Raw genomic sequence first — 23,973 nt, forward strand, 5'->3', positions numbered from 1 at the left:
AACCAAAACAAAACCCTAACCCTAACCCTGCTGCGTTTAAAGTGTAGTCAGCGCGGCATCCAGTATCAAGCTTCTGGATGGGTCTATCAAACGCTGTCAGCTGGCCGAGTCAAGCATGTAGGGCCCGGGGTGCCGCTGCTGTTCCTCAGGCAACCTGTTTCTTCAAATTTCCCAGCTTGCGGTTCATGAGTTCGAGACAGCAGGTGAAGTAATAAACAGTACGATAGCCGCAGACTATTGAGAGACAATCATGCGATGCAGATGAAACTTGAAGACATCCACAGCCTGCTTTCAAAATTTCGAGTAGAGTTTTTGCTACTCTCTAAGCACCGTCGCTCTCCGCGCCTCGTCTACAGAGATGTCCGTGGCTTGTGAAATGGCGTACGCAACTTGATCCATGCAGTCTGCAGGAATGTGAACATTCGCTGCCGAACCCATCACGCTGTCGAAATTGTCAAGATAGCCCTCGACACTATTGCTGCGGTGGCCTGGAAACGTCGCCAGTGTCGTTCGCGCGGCGCGGCCACCACCCACACTGAACAGTTCGCCCGACACGGCGCAGCGCTCGTCCGCCAAAGCCCCTACAAATGTGGCGACTTGGGAAGCTTCGAAGTATTGCGAGGTGATCTGCTTGATGACCGGTGACAAGTCGGACATTCTTGAAGCCGCAGACGGCAGGACGCCGTTGATGGTGATGCCGTGCTTGAGGCTCGCCTTGCCTAGATCCTTGGTCAAAGCAAACACCGCGCCTTTGGAGGAGGCGTATCCGCCATCGCCTCCACCGCCAAAGCCGTAGATGGAGTCGGAGCTAGTGTTGACAATGCGGCCGTACCCTTGTTCCACCATCAGAGGCCAGACGGCCGAGATGAGCAGGTTGGTGCCGTACGCCGCGATCTCCCAGGTACGACGAAAGGAAGGGCCATTGAAGTCGCGTCCAACATCACTCATCTGACCGGCTGTGCCGGCGTTGTTGATGAGGATGTGGATGCCCTGATGAAAAGCACGCTGTGCCGTCTCGACAATCTCAGGAACCTCGGCGTCGAGCGACACGTCATGTCCGTCGGCCACCGCTTCCCCGCCCGCCTGCTGGATCTCGTCGACGACCTTCTGCGCACGAGATGTCCCCCCTTTCTGCCCGTCCAGAGAGCCACCGTAGTCGTTCACCACCACTTTCGCCCCTCGAGACGCCAACAGGAGCGCATACTCCCGTCCCAAGCCGCCGCCTGCGCCTGTGACAATGGCAACCCGTCCGGAAAGTGGGAGCGTACGGGCCATGGCGGTCGATGATGGTCGTGTACTTCAGTTTGAAATTGTGACTTGAAGATTGGGAGGCAGGCACTGAAGCAATCTTCAGCGTAGCTGTTCTGGCCGGAAGTGTAATGGCAGGCCCAGTCTCGACTCGAGTCAGCTTCATTGCGTCAATCAAAGGCACGTGACGAACGATTCAAGCACTGAGCTAACGGACATGGAAGGCATATGCGTCTAGAAGTGTGCGAGAGACTCTGATCTCAAGCGTTTACTGTCGCAAACCCAGCTGCAGAGCTCAGCTTGCTTTGAAGACATGGTGACTGGCCCTGGAAGATCGTCCAGGCCTGTGGAGAGAGTCACGGACGATGCTCTCTCAACCTGGGCTACGGGTAAAGTCGCCATCATCACCGGTGCAGCGTCTGGTATGTCACCGCACTCAGCAAATGACCCCCCCGCTAACAGTAGTTCAGGCATCGGACTTGCGCTTTCACGAATTCTTGCCAACGCAGGTGCTAGAGTTGTACTCGTAGACCGGGACGAGCAGCTGTTGTTGGAGGCTACACAGTCGCTCAACAACGAGCAAGCTTCCAGCTTCCAATGCGACATCACTTCCTGGGCGCAGCAGGCTTCGCTCTTGTCACACACCGTCGAGAGGTTTGGACCTCCGCACCTGGTGTGTCTGAACGCCGGCACCAACCCTGAGCTTGCGTACGTCAGCGGGCAGGCGGGAGCAAAGGCAAGCGTGCAGTCGAACTACCTTGCGAACGACACCGGAGCGTCTGGATCTGGCGAGCTTGCACAGCCTTCCGACTTGGTGTTCGACGTCAACGTCAAGGGCGTATTGTATGGCATCAAGCTTGCGCTACACCACGCCGCTGTGAGCTCCACGACTGGCCTTCACATCATCGTCACTGGCTCTGCAGCTTCTTACATCGGGTTTCCGCTCCAGGACGTTTATGTGACTTCCAAGCACGCCGCCCTAGGTCTCGTTCGAGCGACATCACGGAGGCCAGAGGTGCTGGAGCGGCAGGTGGTACTCGCCATGGTAGCTCCGTGGTATACGCTGACACCAATGGTGAGTGACGTGTCCGTCTCTGAGGATGTTTCACAGTCGGCGAGCCAGCCGGAGGATGTGGCATGGGCAGTGGCCACTTTAGCCTCGACCTCAGGTGAAGGTGCGAATGGGAAATGCGTGTGGGTGAGAGGAAAGGAGTGTGTGGAAGTCGAAGATTTATATCAAGCGTGGCTAGACTCGCTGTGAGTGTCTTGGTAATCCCTCACACTGATCATCTCGCCTTACAGCAAGCCCACAGTAAGCCATTCTACTCACGTTGTACGCCCGTTCTTGATGTTCAGCTTCTGCATTGTCCACGCAGCACTGATCCAATCTGGATCCACAATGTCCACCTACCCAGCGCCGTATCCGGCAGCCAACTCAGTCTTAGATTGTTCGGGACTTGGATAGTCCTTAGCCTCGTATTACAAACGTTCATTGTTCTGATTGATGTCTTCTCACGAGGGCGAAGACATCGTTGCAGGTGTGAAAATCAGGCAAAAGGTGGGAATTCCAGAGGGCAAAGTTATATGGAAACCGAACTCGCATATGAAAGTGGCGACTTCATGACCTACTTCATCTTCCCGTGATCTTCAAGCTACGGGCCCTTGGACATGATTCTAAGGACTTTGGGCTGAGGTTTCCGTTGGCCGACTCCAAAGAGCTGGAGACATGCTGGTTCAGAATGGTCGTGCGGCTGCGAGCGTGATCGATCACTGATAGCCATCACCTCCCATCTCAACCAATCTCGGTGATCCAACCGCAAGAAATGATGTTCTGCCTACATTGAGTACGAATAGAGAGGACGAAGGGTTCCAGGTGTCGTCAAAGAGAACTCGGGGCATTTCTCATCCCGGCCTGCGGAGAGTCCAGCACACTTCCCTCCCCATCACCACGACAGCACAGCTCGACGACTCCAGAAAGCATACAAAGCATGGTATAGTCCTGACAACATGGGCGCCCGCCTCTCCCAACCTCGCGGCCCTGGGGGCACCACAGAGGCGTCTACCCCGGCCAAGGAGCCACCTCCACCCACACCCAAACGTCCATTCCCTAGACAAATCAACAGCCGTACCATCGTCGCTCCCGTCGCCGCCTTCACCATGGCCTGCATCCTCTTCGTGTACGCCCGCACGAGCATTCGCGCAGCCAAAGCAAACGCCCAGCGGCACCGCGATGCTGATAGTGGAGGGGAAGGTCTCTCACTGCTCCAAGAGCATCGCCGCAGACACGGCACCCAGCAGCGTGTGGACCAAGGAGGCAGCACTGTCTCACAGTTGGCAACTGAAGCCCGATCGCAAGTATTTGGGAAGGAGGCAAAGGACGAAGGGGGCAAGAAGCGGTTTGGTGGATCGAGCAGCGAAGAGGAAGAGAGACGGAGAGCGTTGAGGAATGCAAGGGTCTCAAGGAAGGATGCGTGATCGCTTGAACAACGCTGAAGATCAGGATGGAGGTGATATGGGGCCAACACTCCGCTCAAAGCAATAAGAAGGATCGTCGGCCATCAATCAGCGGTGTGGACGGAGAATTCACCAGCCACAACGGCGGTAGTGTAACCGCATCGTCAACCCGCAATGCCTTTTTAGAGAACGAGGCTTGACAACTCCTACTCGAGCACTGGGCCCAGATGAGCACTCGCTGGACGGAACGAGCTTACATGGTGGCCACCTGGCCAATCCGCACGCAACTTCATCCTACTGTGTGATGTACATCCTGCAGGCATGCTCGATCTCGCTGGGCTGCGTGCTTGCGTACGAGATGATTGAGCAATGTGATCGGATCCTGAACGATGCGTACATGGCAATGCAGAACACACCAGGCGCAACACGAGCTCTCGCCATGCGCAATCTCTCAGATCAAGGCTGCCTACTCCGCCAACGTCGCAGGCACGCCAGTCGACTTCGAAAACGACAGTGGGCTCAAACTTCTCTACACGAAGGCCACGCTACCCAAATCCTCCTCGTCACAATCGTCAACCACCATCACAATCACAACTCACAACTTTTGGCTATCTCAACGTCATCAAAGCGACACTTCCACCCTTGACCCTCATTGAATGCCCTCCAGGTCACGGTGACGACAGCGGCCAGCCGGCGCTCCTCCCTTGCGGTATGACGCTCAGCAACCGCATACTCCGGCCGCCGGCCGACAATGACCTCGGCATTCACTGTCGCACCTCTGTGCAGCGTGTGGAAAGGAGTAGAAAACTGATGGAAGCTCTCTCGATGTTTGCGGTGGTTGCAAAGAGCGCACATTCCGCAGTGAGTCGTTTCAGAAGCATCACTGTCCCAAGCACAAGGTTATCTGTCAGCTCCCGAAGGCGAAGGTCGGGAAATTTTTCGACAGCATCTCACTCAGCTTCAAAGGCGACGTCAACTCGATGAGGGATGAGCCGAATCTCAAACATGGACTTTGGGGGGATGTTTGTGTGAAGGCATGCTTCTGTTTGTACCTTCAACGACGCTGTTCTGTGCTGAGGTGGACGACTAGAGAGTCAACCCGAACGCCATAGCGTCTACTGCAACCGTTGAGCAGATGGAAGGAGGTGACGGCGGACAGCCTATTGCTTTGCTCAGTCGTAGGGAGGTGTCCACGTTTCAGCGTATGTAGAGCGTTTAATCTCTCGAACGCTGCCCAACTTCCATCTACTCTCGATGCGTTGCACTCGATGAGCACCTCCAACGAGATATTCTTGGAAGTGGACATGCCCAAGTATAACCTGCCATCCCTCCCAGCTCGGTAGACCCATGGCTGTCTGTCTTGCACTGCCAAACGCTTGACGACAGCGTTCCGGTCTGTATCATCAGTTCTTGCTTATTACTACTGTCTAGACCAGCTGAACTATCCCTCAAAACCGGCCCCGGATGATCCAGAGCCTCTTGTTTGCATGCTTCACGAGCCCCGATTGTTACTTTCAGTCGGTTCTCAAGCGAGATAGCGCGCAGCTGACGACCGAGAATGTAGAGTGCTCTGGAGCAGAAACCCCAACATCACTTCAATCGTGTGTGTCCGGGGAGCAGCAGCGTCCAGATATGATGATTGCGGCTGCATCATGTGCTGCGTGACCAAGAGGAAAAGGATGCTACTCAATGGCTTCAGCTGATCGTACTGGTCGGCTACACTCCAACGATCTCCTCAGGCGGAGCGGAGGTAGGGCAAAACACAGGCAAGCACATATAGATGGTTCCAAGGCATCTCAGACCTGGACCTCATCCCTCTTCTGCATTCCAGCCCTCAGCCTCCAAACTATACGAAGCCGGGTCTTGCTTCGGCGACCTTGATCGAGCTCAACCGCCAACCATGCATCCATCCTACTTGATCGGCCTCATGGCCTTCGTGGTAGCGCCTGGGGCTTCTGGCTGCAGTCTCGGACACGAACGCTGCCACCATCGAGCGGACTTGGGCTTACCAGTGGTCGTACGTTCATGTATCTACGCAGTGTAGTGAAGAGAGTAATTTCCCTACACAGCAATATGCGCTGCCTTGAGCCACAGCAAGTCTGTCGAGACTATCCAGAAGGTCACCGCTGGGTCCATAAGCAGACATGCTTCTACGGATGTTGGTGCTCGCAGATCGATGGCTGCCACTGCAACACCAACCCGGACTGCCACCCGAGCTGCTCGGAAGAAGAACTCGCAGAACTCGAGAGCACTAGCCAGATTAACATCAAAGGCGAGACCGACAAGGAAGCGAAGTGAGTAGACATACGCGCTACGGTCCCTGGATGTTGTTTGGAGTAGGGTCGGCGACATTGCTGGGAGGGCTGCATGCCTCTGAGTCGGGGGTGCGGTATATGGTGGGTTTGTGTCGGAAGTTATAGCGGTGGTGGTCCTAGGATGTTCTGACCAAAGTTATTCGTTTTGTTGAGACGAGCACTTCATGTCCACGAAGGAAGTTTCAGGTCGCCAGGCTTCTTGCTCGATAGGCCCAACCAGGGCTCCGCCGCCGCAGCGAAAGCAGGCCACTGTTCCTTGGACAGCACAAACAGATCGCTAAGTTGGCTCTTCTCCGGCACCAGCAGCGAGTTCCGAAAGAACCCATGAAGTGTCCACGCTGGTGGTGTGAAGCTGTCCCGGTCCAGAGTGCCATTCCTCGATTCAACCACGTCTTGATGTTGCACTTCAAACATGTAGCGCATGACGAGAAAGATTGCTTCCAAGTCGATATCTGTTCTCAAAGTGCTGCCCAGAAATCGCGCAATCTTTGTCGTCTTGCTGTCTTCGCCACGTTGTAGTACCATCCAGTTCACCAGATGGCCCGTGGAACGAGACACGGCGACAAAGGGACGCAGGCCCCAACCTCTGCCATCAGAAATAAGATGGGTTAATGTGCCAGGATCACGGCAGTCCCAACCGTAGGTCTGAATGAGGAGTCTTCTGTTCTCAGGACGATGGGCGATTGTGTCTTGCCAGAGGGGAGCTACATGCTCGGGTGTCATCGGAAGCATGATCACAGACGGGCCGTGGCAGGAGATGTCAGCGAGAAGTCCATTAGAAAGGCATGGTAGACTGGCTGGGGAGGAGTCCGGCTCTCGAGATGAGGTGGGTGAGTTTGTAGACCAGCCTGCGTCTGTGCTGCCTGCTGCCGACCATGTCTGGCCATTGCGCGAGGTCGCCATTACGGGGTTTCCACAATTGTGAGCAGATGTGAGGAATCTCAGGCCTCTGCGTCAGCTCCAGGACAACCCGATGTCGTGCTGAGTGAAGGTGGAACGGAAGGAACGAGCGGGAGCGTGCCTCTAGTTCTAGAACCATCGCTTGGTCCGGAGGTGGCATCTGTCATTCAGACTCCGCATCCTCCTCTCTTCCTGCGCTACCAGTCATCAAGCGCACTCACTTGGGGACCGTCGGTCTTCCTGACATATCATCAACTCGGAAGGACGAAGTAGTGGAATGACGACTCGCCAGCTGCGAGACCGGCGCAAGGTTTGGGGCAAACAGAGGAGCAGCTGCAAGTACAGTCAGACTGGTACGGACATCTATTTCATCAACGTCGACTAATGGCTCACTGAACGCTGTGAGCCCAGTTGGGGCATCGAACAGCAAAACCGATGTATTACGTGAGGTGGTCGATGGTCTCACAGCGGCTTATGGTCAAAGTCCAGGGACTACATATATGATACAGCTTCACCTCTTGCATAACTGAAAATGTTAAAGCCACGATTTCAAAGCCTGCCAACTCCACCCATCTACCATGGCCGACAGACCAGTCGCTACACGCACAGTAGCGCAAAAGCGGATCTTCATCTTCGACTCCCCCCGAACACGCTCGCAACTTTTCAACAAGATATTCGCTGTACACCCCCAGCTCCATCAAATCTTCCATCCCTTCTACCCAGCCGGAAGCCTTGGGCCAGAGCGACTCATTTGTCGATTCCGGCAGTGCGATGCAGCGGACGAGGTACAAAAGGTCCTTGCGGCGACCGAAGGGGCAGAACAGGAGACTTACCACAAATGCATGGAGAGCCTGATTGAGAATGTGAACCAAACTGAGACCGGAGGTGAGAAGGTTGTATGGATCAAGGAGCATGTTGTGGCATGTCTCCAGCCAGAGATGATCTCAGGTCTGATCTCCGGAGAGACTGGTTCGCACGATGGATCGAAACACACAAACATTTCTGTCATGCCGGACGACTTCTTGGACACGCTCACACCAGTCTTTCTCATCAGGCATCCGGCCCTGATGATACCCAGCTGGTACCGGGCGCAAAGGCTGACTCTCCAAGAAGAGGTTTCCGACGAATCTTTCCGCGTCTTCTCCTCACTCAAGTGGGCAAGGATGATGTTCGAACTCGTCCGCTTCCGAAGTGGCCGCTCACCTCTTGTTCTAAATGGTGAGGACCTGGTCGCAAGGCCAGATATGATTGTCCAGGAAGTTTGTCGCACTCTCGACCTGGACCCAAAGCAAGTACAACTGCAGTGGAAACCCGTTCCGAAGGACGAGCTAGATGCAGCAGACTTCATGCGACGACACTTCTTCGGAGATCTAATGACTTCAGATCGCATCAAGACAGGACAGGCTGTAAGTGGTCAACTTCCATCTTGGACTTTGCGTTGACTGACCTCGTGATCAGAAGCAAACAGTCGACCTGGACGAGGAGGAAAGAAGCTGGTCGGCCGAATTTGGAGTGGAAGCGGCTACGACGTTGCGGCGACTAGTCGATGAGAACATGGAGCATTATGACTATCTCAATCAATACGTGCCAAAGACATAGATGATAGGTAGTGTGGACTGACAGAAGACACATACCATTGTGGTCTTGCAGGGCACTTCCGCTCCACTCTTGTAGCGCCATAGCACGAATGTCCAGCAAGATGCAAAGTGCTTTGCAAGCAGTCCCGTGTCTACTGCATTATCGTGAGACTGGACTGGCTGATTGGGAAGAGGGGATTCCTTGAAATTCCTGGATCGGGACGGAGAAACGTTCGCCCGGGTGTTTCCTCGACTTTACTTCACCTCCTGGATCTTGAGTAAGTGTACGAACCACGTACATTACTACATGCCGCTCTCTATCTACTTGACGCCACCTGGCGCGTACATACCATGGAACAATCAATTCACTCCGTCCCGCAACATACAACACCTTATCAGATCACTCCGAAGTCAAGGCCGGCGTTCAACGTCCGTTAGTAATGGTCCTTCTGGACTGCAGTCAGCAACATTATCGAAGACCCGAACGCCTTCGAGCACTTACCGGCCCATGCACACCTCAGTACAACCTACAGATACAAGGGCAGGAAGGTCAGCAAGCGTCCTACACATGTGAATATTTGCCAGGATGTTCCTTACCATCGATGTCTCGGAAAAGTTGCACAAAAGCTGCCCGTAGCTGCTCCTCAGAGAAATGTTCATACCTAGCGCTTACGGTTTGATTGATTCGGCTGACATCTACCCGCCACTCGCGGACGAAGAAAGCAACCACAGCGGAATCTGGCGTTCCCTGATCCGCGCGAGTGTTGTTGATTGCACTATTGAAGGTGACCAGGCCAGCCGCGATGGCGCGGAGCAAATCTCCGCGCGTTGCGTAGCCAATCAGGCTTGTGGTGATCGCCATGTCTTCGCCATCTATGACTCGGTATGCAATATCCTGGGCCGGGCCTTCGGTCCTAGCAACCACACGATAGAGATCCTCGGCGTCGGACATTTTGCTTGCTCTAAAATGAGGTCGCGTCGGCCGAGTGAGGGAGTGGCAGATCTAAAGCACGAGAAGTGCTTGTATGAAAGTGTATGGAGAGTGTGTAAGTGTATGGCGCTTTTCGAAATGAGGTCGTGGGAATGTTGATGGACAGAACAGGAGACGCAGAGGCTACTAAGGAGGTTATATACTCCTATGCCAGCAGTGACTACCACATAGGCACAGCAAACATATGGGAGAGTTACATTCAATCGTATTACCAGGCCTGACAAGAGGTATTCGGTAGATGACCCTCGACAAGTGCCACCGCCTACATTCACAGCGTGGTCGATCGATGTTTGCGTGGACAGAGCAGTATTGAACAAGGAACAAGTATAGTCAAGCATATGCAGCACATGCTCCAAATTCAAGACGCTGGAGTTGGAACATGAGCCTTCATGATTATGCTTGCTACTCCGTCTGCTTACAACACCTAGCAATGGCAACTAGCTCAATAGTCTATTTGGTACGCTCAGGTGCTGGCTCCGATACAATCCTCCGCTGCATACCAGGAATCATCAGAGGGACCGTCCATCGGCTCAGATGCGCCAAGGTACGGCACAGAAACTGTGCTCGCTGGACAAGATTGAGGACGCCCCAATGCCTGGCAAACTCAGCGCCGGCTGTCCCAAGCCCTGCGTATGTCTTCTCGAGCTGGTCTGCAAAGCGCTGCGCAGGATCCTCAGGATGCTTGTGCTCTCGTGTGCATTGGACGGCATCACAGATAGCTTCGACAGCTTGTCAAGTCGTCCTGAAAGCTACATTATTCAGCCTTTGACGGCGCTCTAGATCTGCATCGTCAAGCGGGATGTTCTCGGGTTGAACATCGCTCGGGACCTGGTTTTGCCATGAACTCAGGGTGTTTGCCCAGGGACCTTGCACATCGAGTTCCGGGGGGCGATCTGCAGCCATCGCATGCCATTGCTGCTCTTCAGAAATTGAGTTCCATATCTTCTAAACTAGCTTGCTGCCCCCGGGGGGCATCGACCTTGCGCAGGGGCATTTCTTGCACACAGGCGGCGCGTTTGGTGCCATTGCGCTTTGTTGTGTGGTTGGTGGTGTTGTAAATCGCAGGTTACCACTGGCTGAAGTTCTCTTACATCTGGTAGCGAGTGTGGGATCCTGCTTGTTCGACGTCGGTAGAGGAGGCAGTATAGGAGCGCAAGTGTCTGTTGAGCGATGTTTTGAGGATGCCTTTGGGCAGCTTCTTCCATTTGTGAATGGTGATAGCTGCAAACCATGCCATGTTGTACGCATACTCCTTCGCACAAGCCAACGATTACTAGTATGCCGACAGCATTGCTTGGGCAAAAGGGTCTGAAAACCTAGATTCATTGATACGGCTACATAGAATATGACGAATCATTGGTGCCTGCTTACTACGTGAACCTAAACACTAATGGACGTCTCCAACACCCGGCCGAAAACGCTAGTCAACAAAGGCCGTTTACCACTTGTCCTAGCTTTTGGGCTATTCGGGGACGATCACAAATCGTCCAGGTACACTAGAATCTCTGCTCGCAACTGTCCAGCAGTTGATGTAACGTAGGACCTCGCAGTATGTCTGTCTTTGCTCAAGGGCAGTCATCGAGGCCACCTAGTCGTAGTAACCATCGCAAGGGGTTTAGCAATAGGTGGCCGTAATAGCCACGAATCGAGTCGGCGTATCCTTGGCTACGGTAATGAGGGCCAACGTGTTGTCGAGTGTTGTCAGCAGCCTTGATTAAGATCTCCACCTTTGCGGGCATGCCGAATGACACCTCCAGCCTCTGTGGTGAGGTGTCCCACATGATATTGTCCGCTGTTACATCGCAGGTCAATGCGCCTTCAGGTGGAGCAATGACTATGTCTGCAAATTTGTTGGCTGTTGCTTGGAACGGGCGGTCAGACTCCATCCACCACGTCTTGGGTTCAGCCGATAGGGTATCCCACATCATCTCTACGAGCGCCCCACCTCCTGGCGGCATTGACTAGGCGCATAGGCAGATCCGACAAAGGCCTTGAGTCGTCATTGGTGCTAAAGGGCCGGACGTATAATGTCGTGTCGATGGCGAGCGAAGTCAAAGTATGTTGGGGATTGGCGGAAGTCTCGTAGAATGGCAATTCGGCCGAAGTTGTGTACTCCGAGTTGATGTCGAGGGCTTGACAGTGGTACGGAGAAAAAAGGGAGAAGTTGTGCGATCCTGCAAGAATGTTAACACTCCTACACGTATGACCAAAAAGAAGCTCGGTCAGATCGCAATGTAGTGCACGCAAACAATGAATGTTGTAATTGGATCAGCTGCCGAGAAATGTGTCGTAGAGAGCAATGGCATGATGGCAAGAGACCTCCCGGGTGATCACATTGCCTGCGGTTGCTCCAATTGTGTGTGGTCTGAACTCGAGAAGCAATCTAGCTGAACCTCCAAAGAATGCCAACCAAGGATCAAGCCTATTCACGGCGTAGTAGAAGGCGCCCTCACGAAGACTCTCCCTGCACCGCTATGTCTGATCATGGAACAGCGTACAAGCCGCCTGACAGCGCCACAGAAGTACCGCAACAGCTCTTCATCGTCGGGGAAGGCCATTGTGTCGCCCAATACCAGCAGCGGGTGCCACCCTCAATACAGCTCTTGAACTTGTCCAGCAGCAGCTATCTCTTGACTGCTTCGAGAAGTCGACATCGTAGTGTTGATGGCAGTATTCAGTGCACCCAGCACTGTGAGCGGAGCCTCCAAGAGCTCGCTTCGTGGACAAGCGGCGAAGAGATTGTGGTCCCGGATGTAATTCACTCCGGTCTGCAGAAGAAGTTCGGCCAGGGTCAACGCTGGGCTTGCCGAGCGTCGAAGGACCTCTCGTGGGGAATCTGGTCCGTCGGCTTCGCGGGCGCTGCAGCGGCCTCGAAGCTGTCGTGGTCCCAGTTATTAGACGTAGACTCATGGCAGAGGTTGGAGAAGGATTGTTGTACCATGCATGATTGGCAAGCGTCTCCCTTCAACAGCACCTCACGTGCGCAATCGAAAGGTGAGTGTATGCACTTGAAGGCCTGACGGCGGTCAGCTTGATACACTTGGAAACAGCTTTTCTCAGCACGTTCGGAAGGTAGCCGAAAAGATTTTACCGGCTTTGGTCTCTAACTGTAGAAGCATGCGAGATAGGCACGAAGGACGGTAAGTGATGATGGTAGCGTCAGTGCAGTTGCTGTGTCTGGGCCGACTGATGCTGTGCAAGTCAGTTCTCGATTTGCCGTCGTACATTGCACTACTCCAAGCAGAACACTCCGCAGAACACTTCATCACTCCACTTGGAACTGCGAGCGGCTCGATGCTTCGTCGTGAATTCTCAAACAATCTCCAATTGGATCCAGCCATTAGCCGCCAGCCCTGGTCAGGGACATTCTCACGACAGTAGTCTGCTATTTTCCACCGAAGCGGATAGGCATACCCTCTTGCCACGTAGGCGGCTTTTGCTGATCCTGCGTGCTGACCACCGGCGGTACATTCGCCGGGACGTTCGGCCTCGTAGGCGTAGGAGCTGCCAAAGGTGCCTGCGCCATCCTCGCCTGTGGAGCTGGCTGCTGTGGCTGCTGCTGTTGCTGCTGCTGTTGCTGATACTGCTTCTGCTGGAGTAGATTCTGCTGTGTGTTTTGCTGGAGTTGCAGACCGGCCATCGAAGTGCTGACGTCCTCTTCAAGCTTCTGGGCCTGCGAGATTAAAGTCAGCTGTGGTGTGTTCACCGACGTCGAGAAGCTTCTACTCATGCGACCTACCTCAGTCCTCCGTGCGTAGATGAAGTTCCGGCACTGATAGACAAAAGTCAGCGACGTCGAACACCAGAAGCGAATCTGAGACCCAAACTGGAGGTGCAGTCTTTGCATCAACACTCACCTCATCTCTGAACCTGGTAGTGATGGAGGACAAATCATTGTACTGCAAGTGGCTGGGTCAGTGCATGCTAATGAGGAGTAGAATAAACTAGCTGCGTTGTAGTCCGCCGTAGTAACGGGGTGCTGGGACTTACAAACTTTCTCCCAGTCTCCAGGTCCCTCATGATCTCGCGCCAGCTCGTGAACGCCACTTCCACAGACTGCAGAGCCTGAGTCCGCTCTTTAGAACTGCTGTCGCCCTTGTTCGCCAGCTGAAAGCTCGTGTTGGTGTCCGATATACGTGCCATGAGACGGTCTTGCTCAGCTTCCTCCCGCTTCAGATCCTCGCGGTGAACATCGTACTGCTGAAGACGTTGTTCCAGAAGAGTGTCGAACTGGGAAGCGGCGATAGGTTGCATTGGGTATTCTCTCTCCAACCGAGCCGCCTCCTTCAGCAATGCCGGGTGGACATCGTCTTCCTTCGCCTTCAGCCGTAGATCTTCGACCTTTCTTCGCCGCTTCGATTCGAGCCGGTTGACTTCGTTCAGATTCGCTCTGAGTCCATTGGCTTCGCGTTCGACCTTCGCAGTCATTGTCGCTCGTCGCGAGGATGGCACATAATCTTCCAAGTCCCGGTTGGTCCCATTCAGCAGCCGTATGAGTCTCTCATTCTCCCGAAGACGGTTCTCAACAATCTTGTCGGAGTTCTCCGCCTGCTTCAGATAGCCTTCGATGTCGCTGACCTGATTGTAGAGTTTTGGCAGCGCCTCTTGCCCAGTTGACCGTGTCCAGCGTGCTGCGGAACAAGAGAATGTTAGGGTCGGCTCTGCTTGCGCTGCATAGACAAGAAGGCATGACTGTTTCGACCCTGTCAGAACTCACCAGTTCCATACTTTCTCCTTGATGCTTCATCCTCTGAGCTTTCAGTCCGCAAAAGGTCAACGCCTTCTTGATACAGACTCCGGTTGTTGGCTTTGAGCTTCTCTGTGTCGGCGATGGTGCTGCGCAATCTCTGAACACCGTTGGCTTGCCTGAATACGCAGAAAAGAGAGCATTAGCATTTCTACGGGTCTCCCAAGGCCTCTGTCGATGAGCAACCGTACCTCACTTCCTCCGCATGGCTGATCAAATTGGGTGGGAGACCCATCGGCTTTTCGAGCGCTTGCAAGCTACCGGGCAGGTTCATGCTGGACAACGTCTCGTGTATCCGCTGAGTCATCGCCTCCAGCTCAGCAATTATGCTGTCATTGACCAATCGATCTCGGCGGTCGGCGTATATGGATGCCGCCACATGGACGCTGTACGGCACCAGCTTCTCAAAGAGCGGCTTGCCTAGCTGACTGCCGTGCTCGAAAAGTAGTTCTTGCGAGCGTGCAACCTCTTTCGGTACCGACGCCTTGACCATGCTTGCGCGGTCCAGTGGCCGGAGTTCGGCCTTGGTGGGTTCTGCTATGAGATAGATGGTATCGTTATCCTGCGAGATGAGTGTCAGCAGCGCTTCATGACTTGAGGCCCATTAGTAAACACCTTTTCTGCTCTCTTCAAGTCTTCGGTCACTCTGTTCTTCAGCCCTTGCAGGTCTCCGGAAACGGCCTTGTTCACATATCTCCCTTCCTTGAGGGCTTCATTGGTACACTGCAAGCTATCTCGCAATCTTGCCACTTCTTCACCATATTTTCTCTTCTCGAGACAGTCGCATGCGGCTCTGTACTGCTATATTGTTAGCAAGTTGTAGGCTATAGCATAGGTTGGACAGAGAATGACTCACTTGTGCGGCGGCAGCAAAATGGTGATGCTTCGCATTCATATGATGGATCCACTCGCTGCTGATGAATTCGCTCTTCAGCGCCCAGTCGCCAGCGTCTGAGTACAGATCTGATACTTTTGCAGCCAGCTTCGAGATGGAGGCATCTTTCAAGCCGTCCTGCGTGACACAGTTAGCATTGCATCAGTTCAAGTGACAGCACGATCGACAGTCATGCTCACCTTCACCCCGCGCTGCCAATAGCATTCTTGCCCTTGCGCCAACATTAGTTGCTCCAAGGATTCCAGCGTCAGGTCATCCATGTCTTCGGGCGGACTCCCGCGTAGCTCAGGCAGGATGTTGTTCTTGAGATGACTGACGACGCCTGCAGCAGAGCAGAAGTTGTTGGCAGCATTCTTCAGACCATCCGAAGTGGCACGGTTGGAGGAGAGGGCAAGTTGGGAGTACATGGCTGCCAGGTTGAAGAGGACGTTGGCCAGCTCGAAGCGGAGGTTATTGTCCGTCTTCGCATGGCCTTGCTGATGGTAGGCGGCATTCGAAAGGGAAGAAGTCCAGGTGAAGTCGGCGCCTATGTCGACTGGAAACTTGCCACCCATCCATATCAATTGGGCGGCATACTTCTGCAGCTTCGAGAGCCCCGAGCTGTGCGGCTCCAGCGAGTTGACAGCATCCTTCCTTAGCTGGTCTACGATTTCCAGGTCTCGCGCAAAGGTAGACGGATGTTGGTCGTATTTGCTGGAGATGTAGGAACTGATGGCCGAGTGGAGGGAGATATTCGTGGTCTTGTGGAATGGGATGGCGAGAATGTTGCCGGTCTGCATCGCTGCGAGTAGTAGTTAAAGAAGACTGTCCGGAACCCTCCGTGCCCAACCTCGCAACCCGTTCGTTATAGGCGCAATCGTGGAGATGTTCCAGGTTGTTTCTGTTTGGCGGGGCGCTTCTTGGTGGCGGTGGTGGCAGAACGGCGCACGTGTCTTCACCGCCCGCGCCAGAGGTCTAGACTCTCGAGACAGACCGCTTGCTGAGTCGGGGTTTGGCGACGGCGAGATGAGACGTCGCATGTAATCAAGCCGAAACGAGAGTGAAGTACTGTAGATGCGTCTTGGTTGTACCTGCATCCACCGGACCCTGCGTCTCATTACCAATCCAGAAGCCATATCTCGCGACACATCTCCCTCCTCACTTTGGTACGACACCTTCGGACAACTCCACAATACAACCACGCTCTACAGAAGTCGGAACAGCGGACAGAATGGCGGAACACAACTACAAGTTCAATGTCACCATGACCTGCGGAGGCTGCTCAGGCGCTGTTGAGCGAGTGTTGAAGAAGCTGGATGGTATGGCGACACCTATGAAAGTAACATACATGTACCGCAGCTAAAGAGAAACGACAGGCGTCAAATCCTACGACGTCTCCCTCGACACCCAAACCGCCAACATCGTCACCGAAGAGAACCTCGAATACGCGACAGTGCTGGAGAAGATCAAGAAGACGGGTAAGAAGGTCAACAGCGGCGAGGCGGACGGAGTAGAGCAGCCTGTATAGACACCACAGCTATCACTACTTCAGTCCCCCGGAAAGCAAAAGGCTCTGTCCAGTCATATATCCCGTGCGACACAGCATCGTCACCGCGTTCGCACACTCTTGTGGCCGTCCACTCCTGCCGACTGGTATGTTCTTCACATCCCCCGGTGTCCCCTTCAGCGCCTCTTCGTCCTTGATCATGCCCGTCTCGGTGATCATTGCCGGCGCGACATCGTTGAAGGTGATGCCGCTCTTGCCCATCTTGGCGGCGAGGTTCTTCGAAAGGCCTTGCACGCCGGCCTTGCTTGCCGAGTAGTGACAGCCGTTGATCGATGTTCCGCCGGCAGCAATGGAAGAGATGTATACAACCCTACCCCACTCCTTGGCCAGCATATGAGGCATGGCGAGTTTGGTGAGGACGAAGGAGGAGCGGAGATTGACGTTCACGGTGTAGTCCCACTCTTCGATGCTGATGTCCAGGATACTGCTCACTCTTTTTCCGTAGCCCGCATTCACGACCAAGATGTCTGCTCCCTGGCCATGTTGCTGTGTGAGCTCTGCATATAGCTTGTTCAACTCGGCCTCGTATCCAACATCGCACTTATGCTTGGATATCCTTCTGCCTTCACTTCCACTCTGCTGTTCCAACTCACTGACCAGCTGATCAAGCGGCTCCTTGTTCGTGTTGTAGGTCAGCGCCAACGATGCGCCATTGGCCCACAGGTCACGAGCACAAGCTGCGCCAATCCTATCGAGGGCTGATGAGTGAGCGCTCGCCTTGAAGACAGCCGGGCGAGCAGACTCACCCGCCAGATGCTCCGGTCACCAAGGCCAGCTTCCCTTTGATCTCGTTGTCGATGGGGACCGACATTGGTGCGGTAGATGAAGCCGACTCAGTGGGCGTTGGGGCGATGGTGCTATTGATGTCTTGCAGGCGCTCCTTTGCACTGCTCATGGTCGTCTACTCATCTACGTTCGCTCAAGACCTCATCAGACGGCATCGTTAGCAGGCACGAGAGTCGAAGGCGGGGTTGCCGAGTGGACGAAGTCGATCAGAAGCCGCCCAATGCCGATCGGCTTCCGGTCCATCTTCCACCTTGTTCCCGTCTCTCACCATCGCAACATCGAGACCGTCGACATGCTGTCAAAATACCTTCAGCGCGATGTAGGCATACACTCCTGCACGATGTAGGAGCTGGCAGAGCGCGAGTCATACTGCAACAGCATAGATACGGGGCTTTCCCAGTCTGGATTTGACCACCGAAGACACAGACAACATCCTCGCCTGTGCCCGTCAACAAGGCGTTTGCGGGGAAGAGATGCCTCGGCCAGGCAAGTACTGTATACCATTCTCCATCTCATGTCTTCTCCCAGGCTCTCATCCATCAGCTCATTGAGCTACTCTACTCACATCGTCATCCCCAACAATGGCTGAAATACGCTACGATGGTCAGGTCGTCGTAATAACAGGAGGGGGTGCAGGTCTTGGAAAAACCTAGTTCGTTGCCCATGGAGAGCCGACATCTATTGCACCTCCACTAACGCGACGAAAGTGCCAAATTCTTTGCTGCACGAGGGGCCAAAGTTGTGGTCAATGACTTGGGCGGGACGTTCAATGGCAAACCCGGTGCAAACGCCGCAGTCGCAGATGTGGTAGTCAAGGAGATCAAGGACGCCGGTGGCGAGGCCGTAGCAAACTACAATGCCGTTCAGGAAGGCGAGAAGATCGTCAAGACTGCAATCTACAACTATGGCCGAGTGGATGTACTGATCAACAATGCTGGAATCCTAAGGGTAATATTTCAATTCATCAGCATCTGGTTCTTCACTAACGCCCTCACCAGGACATCACCATCCGCAACATGAAAGATGAAGACTGGGACGTCATCATGGATGTGCATGTCACTGGTGCAATGCGAACAGCCCGAGCTGCCTGGCCGTTCTTCCGCAAGCAGCGGTATGGCAAGGTCATCAACACTTCATCCTCTTCTGGACTTTTCGGAAACTTCGGACAAGCCAACTATGCGGCAGCGAAGATGGCACTGGTCGGTACGATCCCAATGGCCGGTTCCTCACAGTAATTGAGACAAGCAAGCCTCTGACGGCATGTAGGTTTCACGGAGACGCTCGCAAAGGAAGGGCTCAAGTATAATATCCACTGCAACGTCCTCGCTCCTGCAGCTGCTTCCAGATTAACTCAGACAGTTTGGCCGCCAGAGGTAGGTGCCACCACTCTCCACTCAATCCGCTCTCTTCGGAGCCATCCACTGACGATATCGCTTCCGCAGATGATGGAGGCCATGAATCCTGCTTCTGTTGTTCCTCTAGTCGGCGTGCTGGTGCACCCGAGCTGCTCGGAGACAGGTATGTACCAATGGATGAAAGAATCGGTAACAGTGCTAAAGCCGTCTCAGGCAGCATCTTCGAGGCTGGAGCCGGCCACTACTCCAAGATCCGATGGCAGCGAAGCAAAGGCTTCATCGCCAGACCGGATGACAGCCTCACTCCGGACGTTGTACTGCGGAACTACGACAAGATCATCGACTTCTCCAAAGGCTCCAGCTACCCCAAAGGCGTTGCAAACAGCGTGGACTTGCTGGAGGAAGCCATGGCGCAGCCCAGTAACGTGCGAGGAGATGCATTGGACTTCAAGGGCAAGGTCGTGCTCGTCACTGGTGGTGGTGCTGGCTTGGGCAGGTAGGTGTTGAGGATAGAAGGTCTTCTTAGACACATGGCTTGCTGACCATCTTACTCCGTTCTGCAGGGCGTACGCAATGCAGTTTGCCAAGTTGGGCGCAAACGTTGTTGTAAACGACCTCGAAGGGGCAGATGAGGTGGCCCAAGAGATCCGCGATGCGAAGGGAGAAGCAACATCCCAAGCCATCAGTGTCGAAGACGGGGATGCCGTGGTCAAGCACGTGATCGATGCGTACGGCCGGATAGATGTCATCGTGAACAACGCTGGCATCCTGCGTGACAAGGCGTTCCAGGTACAACTCCCCAGCCTTGTGTCTCGAGAGAGTGCTGACAAGTTTAGAACATGACTGATGACTTATGGTTTCCCGTAATGAACGTTCATCTAAGAGGCATCTACAAGGCAAGTCGTTCTTAGCAGAAGCCTTCAACTCGAGAGCACACTGCTCATACTTCTACGTCACGCAGGTTACCAGAGCAGCGTGGCCACATTTTCTGAAGCAGAAGTACGGCCGCATAGTTAACATTACCTCTACGAGCGGCATCTACGGCAACTTTGGTCAAGCGAACTACGCCGCTGCGGTAAGATAATCTCCTTACAATGCCTCTGCTCCTTCTCAGCTCCACTTACGCACTCATTCTCACCTGTATGGGCGCTCCAAATGCTGACGACCAGTGGGCAGAAATGTGGCATCATCGGCTTCACCAAGGTCTGCGCTCGGGAAGGAGCCAAATACAACATCGTCGCCAACGCCGTAGCGCCGTCCGCCGGCACCAACATGACAAAGACTGTGTGGGCTGACGAACAAGTACAAGCCATCAGCCCGGCCTTCGTCGCTCCGCTGGTCGCAGCTTTGTGCTCGGAGAAACCTCCAGCTATGGCGCAGTTGTTCGAGAGCGCGAGTGGCAGCTTTGCGTGCACGAGATGGCAGAGGACAAGAGGGTATGACTTTGAGCATGAGAAGGGCGTGCCTGCTGTAGAAGAGGTGGCGAAGGTAGGCGGCCGGTGCTCAGTCATGAGCTGTGCCAGACACTGACGTGCTTGCAGGTGTTCAACGAGATCTGCAACTTCGACAATGGACAAGCAGATAACCCAGACACTCCCGCGGAAGGTAGCAAATGGACTATGGGCAATGTGATGAAAAACCCAAAGCTTGTCAGTCACTTCGTGTGCAAAAGGAGTTTCACCTCTGCTAATCGACTGAACAGAAGGCGAGCATGCAAGCAGAAAATCGTGCGAACCGCAAGTATCTTCAAAAGATCTATGAGGCCATGCAAATGAAAGGCACGCCGGCAACCTACAGCTACACGGATCGAGATGCCATCCTCTACAACCTAGGAATTGGCGCTAAACGTACCGATCTCAATCTCGTTTTTGAAGGCTCCGACAACTTTGAAGTTCTTCCAACTTTTGGGGTTGTGCCAACATATTTCGCACGACTGCCCTTCGAGATGAAGGATATTCTGCCGAACTTTGACCCTCGCATGCTGCTACACGGCGAACAATACCTCGAGATCAAGCAGTTCCCCATCCCAACATGCGGGACCCTAAAATCTGCTACAAGCCTTGTGGAAGTGGTAGACAAGGGCAATGCTGCTATTGTCCGGAGAGGCAACACCACCACCGACGAAGCCGGCAAGCCAGTCTTCTACAATGAAAGCGTGGCCTTCATCCGCAATTCGGGCGGCTTCGGCGGCGGGCGCCAACCGAGTGACCGCGGAGCAGCCACCGGCGCAAACAACCCACCCTCTCGTCGGCCCGATAAGGTTGTCGAGGAGAAGACGTCGGACGATCTCGCGGCCCTCTACAGACTGATGGGCGACTACAATCCGCTTCACATCGATCCGGCGTTCTCAAGAGTCGGGGGATTTGACGTACCGATCTTGCACGGCCTGGCCACGTTTGGCATCTCCGGCAAACATGTGTATCAAGCGTATGGCCCGTACAAGAATATTAAGGTGAGGTTTGCTGGTACAGTGTTGCCAGGGCAGACGATCGTTACCGAGATGTGGAAGGAAAGCGGGAAGGTTGTGTATCGGGCGAAGGTCAAAGAGACCGGGAAGGCTTGCATCAGCAATGCTGCCGTGGAGCTGATGGGCGGGAAGTCTACGTTGTGAGCTGCAAGCACAGGCATGCCTCGACGCAGCAGCTTCGATTCATATGGGGTCAAGCTCAGTGATCGCTCCCTCATGGGTCCGCCTGACTCGAGAGGCACTCACAGGCCTCGCTGCCAATGTATGTTTGCGGACCTCGAGAATGGACAGTCATCGCTGCGTTGGCAAACAGGCCTTTTTAACCTGGCATAAAACACCGATGTATGTATCACTCAACACGATTTTCAGAAATACCAAACGATAGATTTTGGATACCGAGACTTCAAAAGGGACAGCACATTACATCTCCCACAACCATGATCACGAGCTGGCTCTCCCGTGTTTCCCCGACACGACGCCGTCACTCGGCTCGTGATCACCCTGCAGCAGCGGCCGGCCGCAGCAACAGTGGCACTGGAGATGATGGCACAACAGCAGCTGAGGAGACACGAGCCGCACAGTTGGATAATCACAACGTCGTACACGCTGACTTCCAATCTAGACTAAACGGGCGCTCTTCCAGTCCTCCTCTAGGACCTCCACCCTACATGGCGAATCCATACGACGTAGGCAAAACCGTTCGATATCCTTGTGATGGCTGGTAAGCATCCCCCTTCATGCTCATTCCGCTCCCACTTCGGAGATTGCTGACCCTGGGTACAGGACACGGGGTTGCGTTGAGTGGGTGGGTCTACGCCTTCAGCAAAACTCGCGACGCCCAGTCTACATCACTGACCTATGACCAGGTCGGACGAAGCCGCCCCATCTGCGAAAACTGCCTCGTGCGTATAACAACACTTCCAACCTAAGTTGATGCTAACAATCATTGTCCAGGGTGATAACCACGCCGATCCCAAAATGCATCCCATCTTGGCAATTGCGAGACTCATGATCTTCGAGTCAAGCTGGACGGACTTCGATATGCAAACCACGTACTACGCCCATTAGAACGAACTCCACATTGGCGTCTATCTTGGTCTAAAAGCCATGCGGGAGACTTTCCATCACACTATGGACAAATATCCAACAGACGTGACTGCTTTTGCCGCATGCAAAAAGCTCAGCCTTGATTACAGCACCTACCCCGTCATTCTCCCAGGCGTTGCCGCATATATGGAGGCCCACCAAGAGAAGCAGTGTTGTCTTTCTTCCACAACTTGATGAGGAACATCTGCGATCACACAGAGGGACATGGACTATTCGGCACGCCACGCATTTCGAGCGTTGCGGAGGTGATTGACTGTCTGAAGCGCCCGCAACTGTGGAAGCATCGAGACGCCATTTCCAACTCAGAAGAGCAAGCTGCAACAATGGCGGATCTGATCCTAGATGAGGGATTGGGCGTTGAGTGTCGACCTTCGCTCATTTCCACCGACAGCTTGGAGCATGTTATTCCAGCCCTCCGGCGAGGCCTAGTGGTTCTAAACGCAGCTGTCGCGGAGACTATCGAGCATCATGCTCAGGACCAAACGGAGCACGCCAACTAATATTATGGCTACGTAGATTTTCATTCAGCAAAGAATCTCAAACTCCGATTCGGCGGGTATGCAACCAGTCGGTCGAATTCAAGTGATCTCCTCGAGCGACTGAGCTCTTGGGACAGGGACTTCGTAGTGGTACTATTATGCCAGGTGTTAGACTGCATCAAGTATAGCACTGCGACATCCGAAGGCCAGCGGATGGTGACGAGAAGCCCTCCTGAGCCATTTCCTTTCTGATGGCCGTCTCTGGGATGCGAATCAAGCCATGTGCCATTTCTCCTTCCGTCTCTCATTGGGCATATAATTAGTTCAGTATAGATATATAGATACCAGTGTATTACAGATATTCTCCTTGGCTTCCGGCGTCTCAGTCCAAGGGTAGTAGCTTCAGACATGGACACAGTGCCAGCAGCCAGTGATCCACATGGGGACGATAGTGCTGGCATCCGCAAGATATTCGCAAGGCAGATCATGACACGGATTCCCGTTGACATTGTTGCTTCGCTTGCTTAACTGTTGACGTACTCACGCTCTCCTTTGAATTATCGCAATGCGTCACCGCAAACAGTGCCTACCTATTTGTGTGCACAGAAAGTCTTGGTCTATCATGGTGTGATTTTCCACGAAGCAACTTCCCCAAGCAAGACGATTTAAATCAAACCACATGTCTTGCCTCCAGCCAAAGTTGCATGTTGACATGGCACCCTTTCCCGAGACGCTCGCGGGGATGTTGGAATATCTGTCTTCAGTGTGTCTTGCAGCGCAAAGGAGCTTTTTCGAGGCGGTGATGTCGCACTTCATACAGCATACCTCTGGAGATGTAGACAAGAACAGCAGACACTTGCCCATCAGGCCGCCCACTCGATTGATCGACAATCTGCCCATGCACCAGCATCGGTGAAGAATACAGATCGCCGAGACGCGGGGTGCTGCAGCTGTGGAGATCGCTAACCTGGTCCGCCTCGACGACTCCCATATTGACTGCCGACCCCTCGATGATTAGCGAAGCTCCAGTGTTCCAGACCCTCGATGATCAGCGGAGCTCCAGTGTTCGAGATATTTTCAGCATCGAAGAAGAGCTTAGAGGTCCT

At 53.9% G+C, this 23,973-nt stretch overlaps 10 protein-coding genes across 10 annotated transcripts; 6 read left to right on the forward strand and 4 right to left on the reverse strand.

Moving 5' to 3' along the window:
* Window positions 1-315: 315 nt before the first annotated feature.
* Window positions 316-1,275, reverse strand: FOX2_1 (bifunctional hydroxyacyl-CoA dehydrogenase/enoyl-CoA hydratase fox2; the record flags this gene model as incomplete). Its single annotated transcript, XM_064807592.1, has 1 exon — window positions 316-1,275. One exon carries the CDS (start codon window positions 1,273-1,275, stop codon window positions 316-318), a length of 960 nt encoding a protein of 319 aa, XP_064654101.1.
* Window positions 1,276-1,561: 286 nt separating this feature from the next.
* LTR77_010373 (uncharacterized protein) lies at window positions 1,562-2,509 on the forward strand (the record flags this gene model as incomplete). Its single annotated transcript, XM_064807593.1, has 2 exons — window positions 1,562-1,670; window positions 1,719-2,509. 2 exons carry the CDS (start codon window positions 1,562-1,564, stop codon window positions 2,507-2,509), a joined length of 900 nt encoding a protein of 299 aa, XP_064654102.1.
* Window positions 2,510-2,974: 465 nt separating this feature from the next.
* On the forward strand, window positions 2,975-3,723 carry LTR77_010374 (uncharacterized protein; the record flags this gene model as incomplete). The annotated part of the gene is made up of 2 exons (XM_064807594.1): window positions 2,975-2,993; window positions 3,122-3,723. 2 exons carry the CDS (start codon window positions 2,975-2,977, stop codon window positions 3,721-3,723), a joined length of 621 nt encoding a protein of 206 aa, XP_064654103.1.
* Window positions 3,724-7,495: 3,772 nt separating this feature from the next.
* On the forward strand, window positions 7,496-8,516 carry LTR77_010375 (uncharacterized protein; the record flags this gene model as incomplete). Its single annotated transcript, XM_064807595.1, has 2 exons — window positions 7,496-8,323; window positions 8,376-8,516. The coding sequence occupies 2 exons, from the start codon at window positions 7,496-7,498 to the stop codon at window positions 8,514-8,516; spliced, it is 969 nt and encodes a 322-aa protein (XP_064654104.1).
* Window positions 8,517-8,928: 412 nt separating this feature from the next.
* On the reverse strand, window positions 8,929-9,446 carry LTR77_010376 (uncharacterized protein; the record flags this gene model as incomplete). The annotated part of the gene is made up of 3 exons (XM_064807596.1): window positions 8,929-8,943; window positions 8,997-9,010; window positions 9,092-9,446. 3 exons carry the CDS (start codon window positions 9,444-9,446, stop codon window positions 8,929-8,931), a joined length of 384 nt encoding a protein of 127 aa, XP_064654105.1.
* Window positions 9,447-12,870: 3,424 nt separating this feature from the next.
* Window positions 12,871-15,906, reverse strand: RIM20 (pH-response regulator protein palA/rim20; the record flags this gene model as incomplete). The annotated part of the gene is made up of 9 exons (XM_064807597.1): window positions 12,871-13,158; window positions 13,225-13,257; window positions 13,343-13,384; window positions 13,476-14,116; window positions 14,203-14,351; window positions 14,424-14,794; window positions 14,848-15,030; window positions 15,089-15,244; window positions 15,307-15,906. The coding sequence occupies 9 exons, from the start codon at window positions 15,904-15,906 to the stop codon at window positions 12,871-12,873; spliced, it is 2,463 nt and encodes an 820-aa protein (XP_064654106.1).
* A 431-nt stretch (window positions 15,907-16,337) lies between these two features.
* ATX1 (Cytosolic copper metallochaperone) lies at window positions 16,338-16,634 on the forward strand (the record flags this gene model as incomplete). The annotated part of the gene is made up of 2 exons (XM_064807598.1): window positions 16,338-16,425; window positions 16,483-16,634. The coding sequence occupies 2 exons, from the start codon at window positions 16,338-16,340 to the stop codon at window positions 16,632-16,634; spliced, it is 240 nt and encodes a 79-aa protein (XP_064654107.1).
* A 15-nt stretch (window positions 16,635-16,649) lies between these two features.
* Window positions 16,650-17,568, reverse strand: LTR77_010379 (uncharacterized protein; the record flags this gene model as incomplete). Its single annotated transcript, XM_064807599.1, has 2 exons — window positions 16,650-17,361; window positions 17,420-17,568. 2 exons carry the CDS (start codon window positions 17,566-17,568, stop codon window positions 16,650-16,652), a joined length of 861 nt encoding a protein of 286 aa, XP_064654108.1.
* A 472-nt stretch (window positions 17,569-18,040) lies between these two features.
* LTR77_010380 (uncharacterized protein) lies at window positions 18,041-21,425 on the forward strand (the record flags this gene model as incomplete). Its single annotated transcript, XM_064807600.1, has 11 exons — window positions 18,041-18,111; window positions 18,167-18,407; window positions 18,458-18,662; window positions 18,726-18,832; window positions 18,902-18,977; window positions 19,028-19,310; window positions 19,378-19,603; window positions 19,776-19,889; window positions 19,991-20,302; window positions 20,356-20,463; window positions 20,517-21,425. The coding sequence occupies 11 exons, from the start codon at window positions 18,041-18,043 to the stop codon at window positions 21,423-21,425; spliced, it is 2,652 nt and encodes an 883-aa protein (XP_064654109.1).
* A 570-nt stretch (window positions 21,426-21,995) lies between these two features.
* LTR77_010381 (uncharacterized protein) lies at window positions 21,996-22,349 on the forward strand (the record flags this gene model as incomplete). The annotated part of the gene is made up of 3 exons (XM_064807601.1): window positions 21,996-22,002; window positions 22,065-22,183; window positions 22,236-22,349. 3 exons carry the CDS (start codon window positions 21,996-21,998, stop codon window positions 22,347-22,349), a joined length of 240 nt encoding a protein of 79 aa, XP_064654110.1.
* Window positions 22,350-23,973: the final 1,624 nt, after the last annotated feature.

This window comes from Saxophila tyrrhenica, assembly GCF_035928015.1.
Source record: "Saxophila tyrrhenica strain CCFEE 5935 chromosome Unknown scaffold_23, whole genome shotgun sequence".
Classification (NCBI taxonomy): Eukaryota; Fungi; Ascomycota; class Dothideomycetes; order Mycosphaerellales; family Extremaceae; genus Saxophila; species Saxophila tyrrhenica.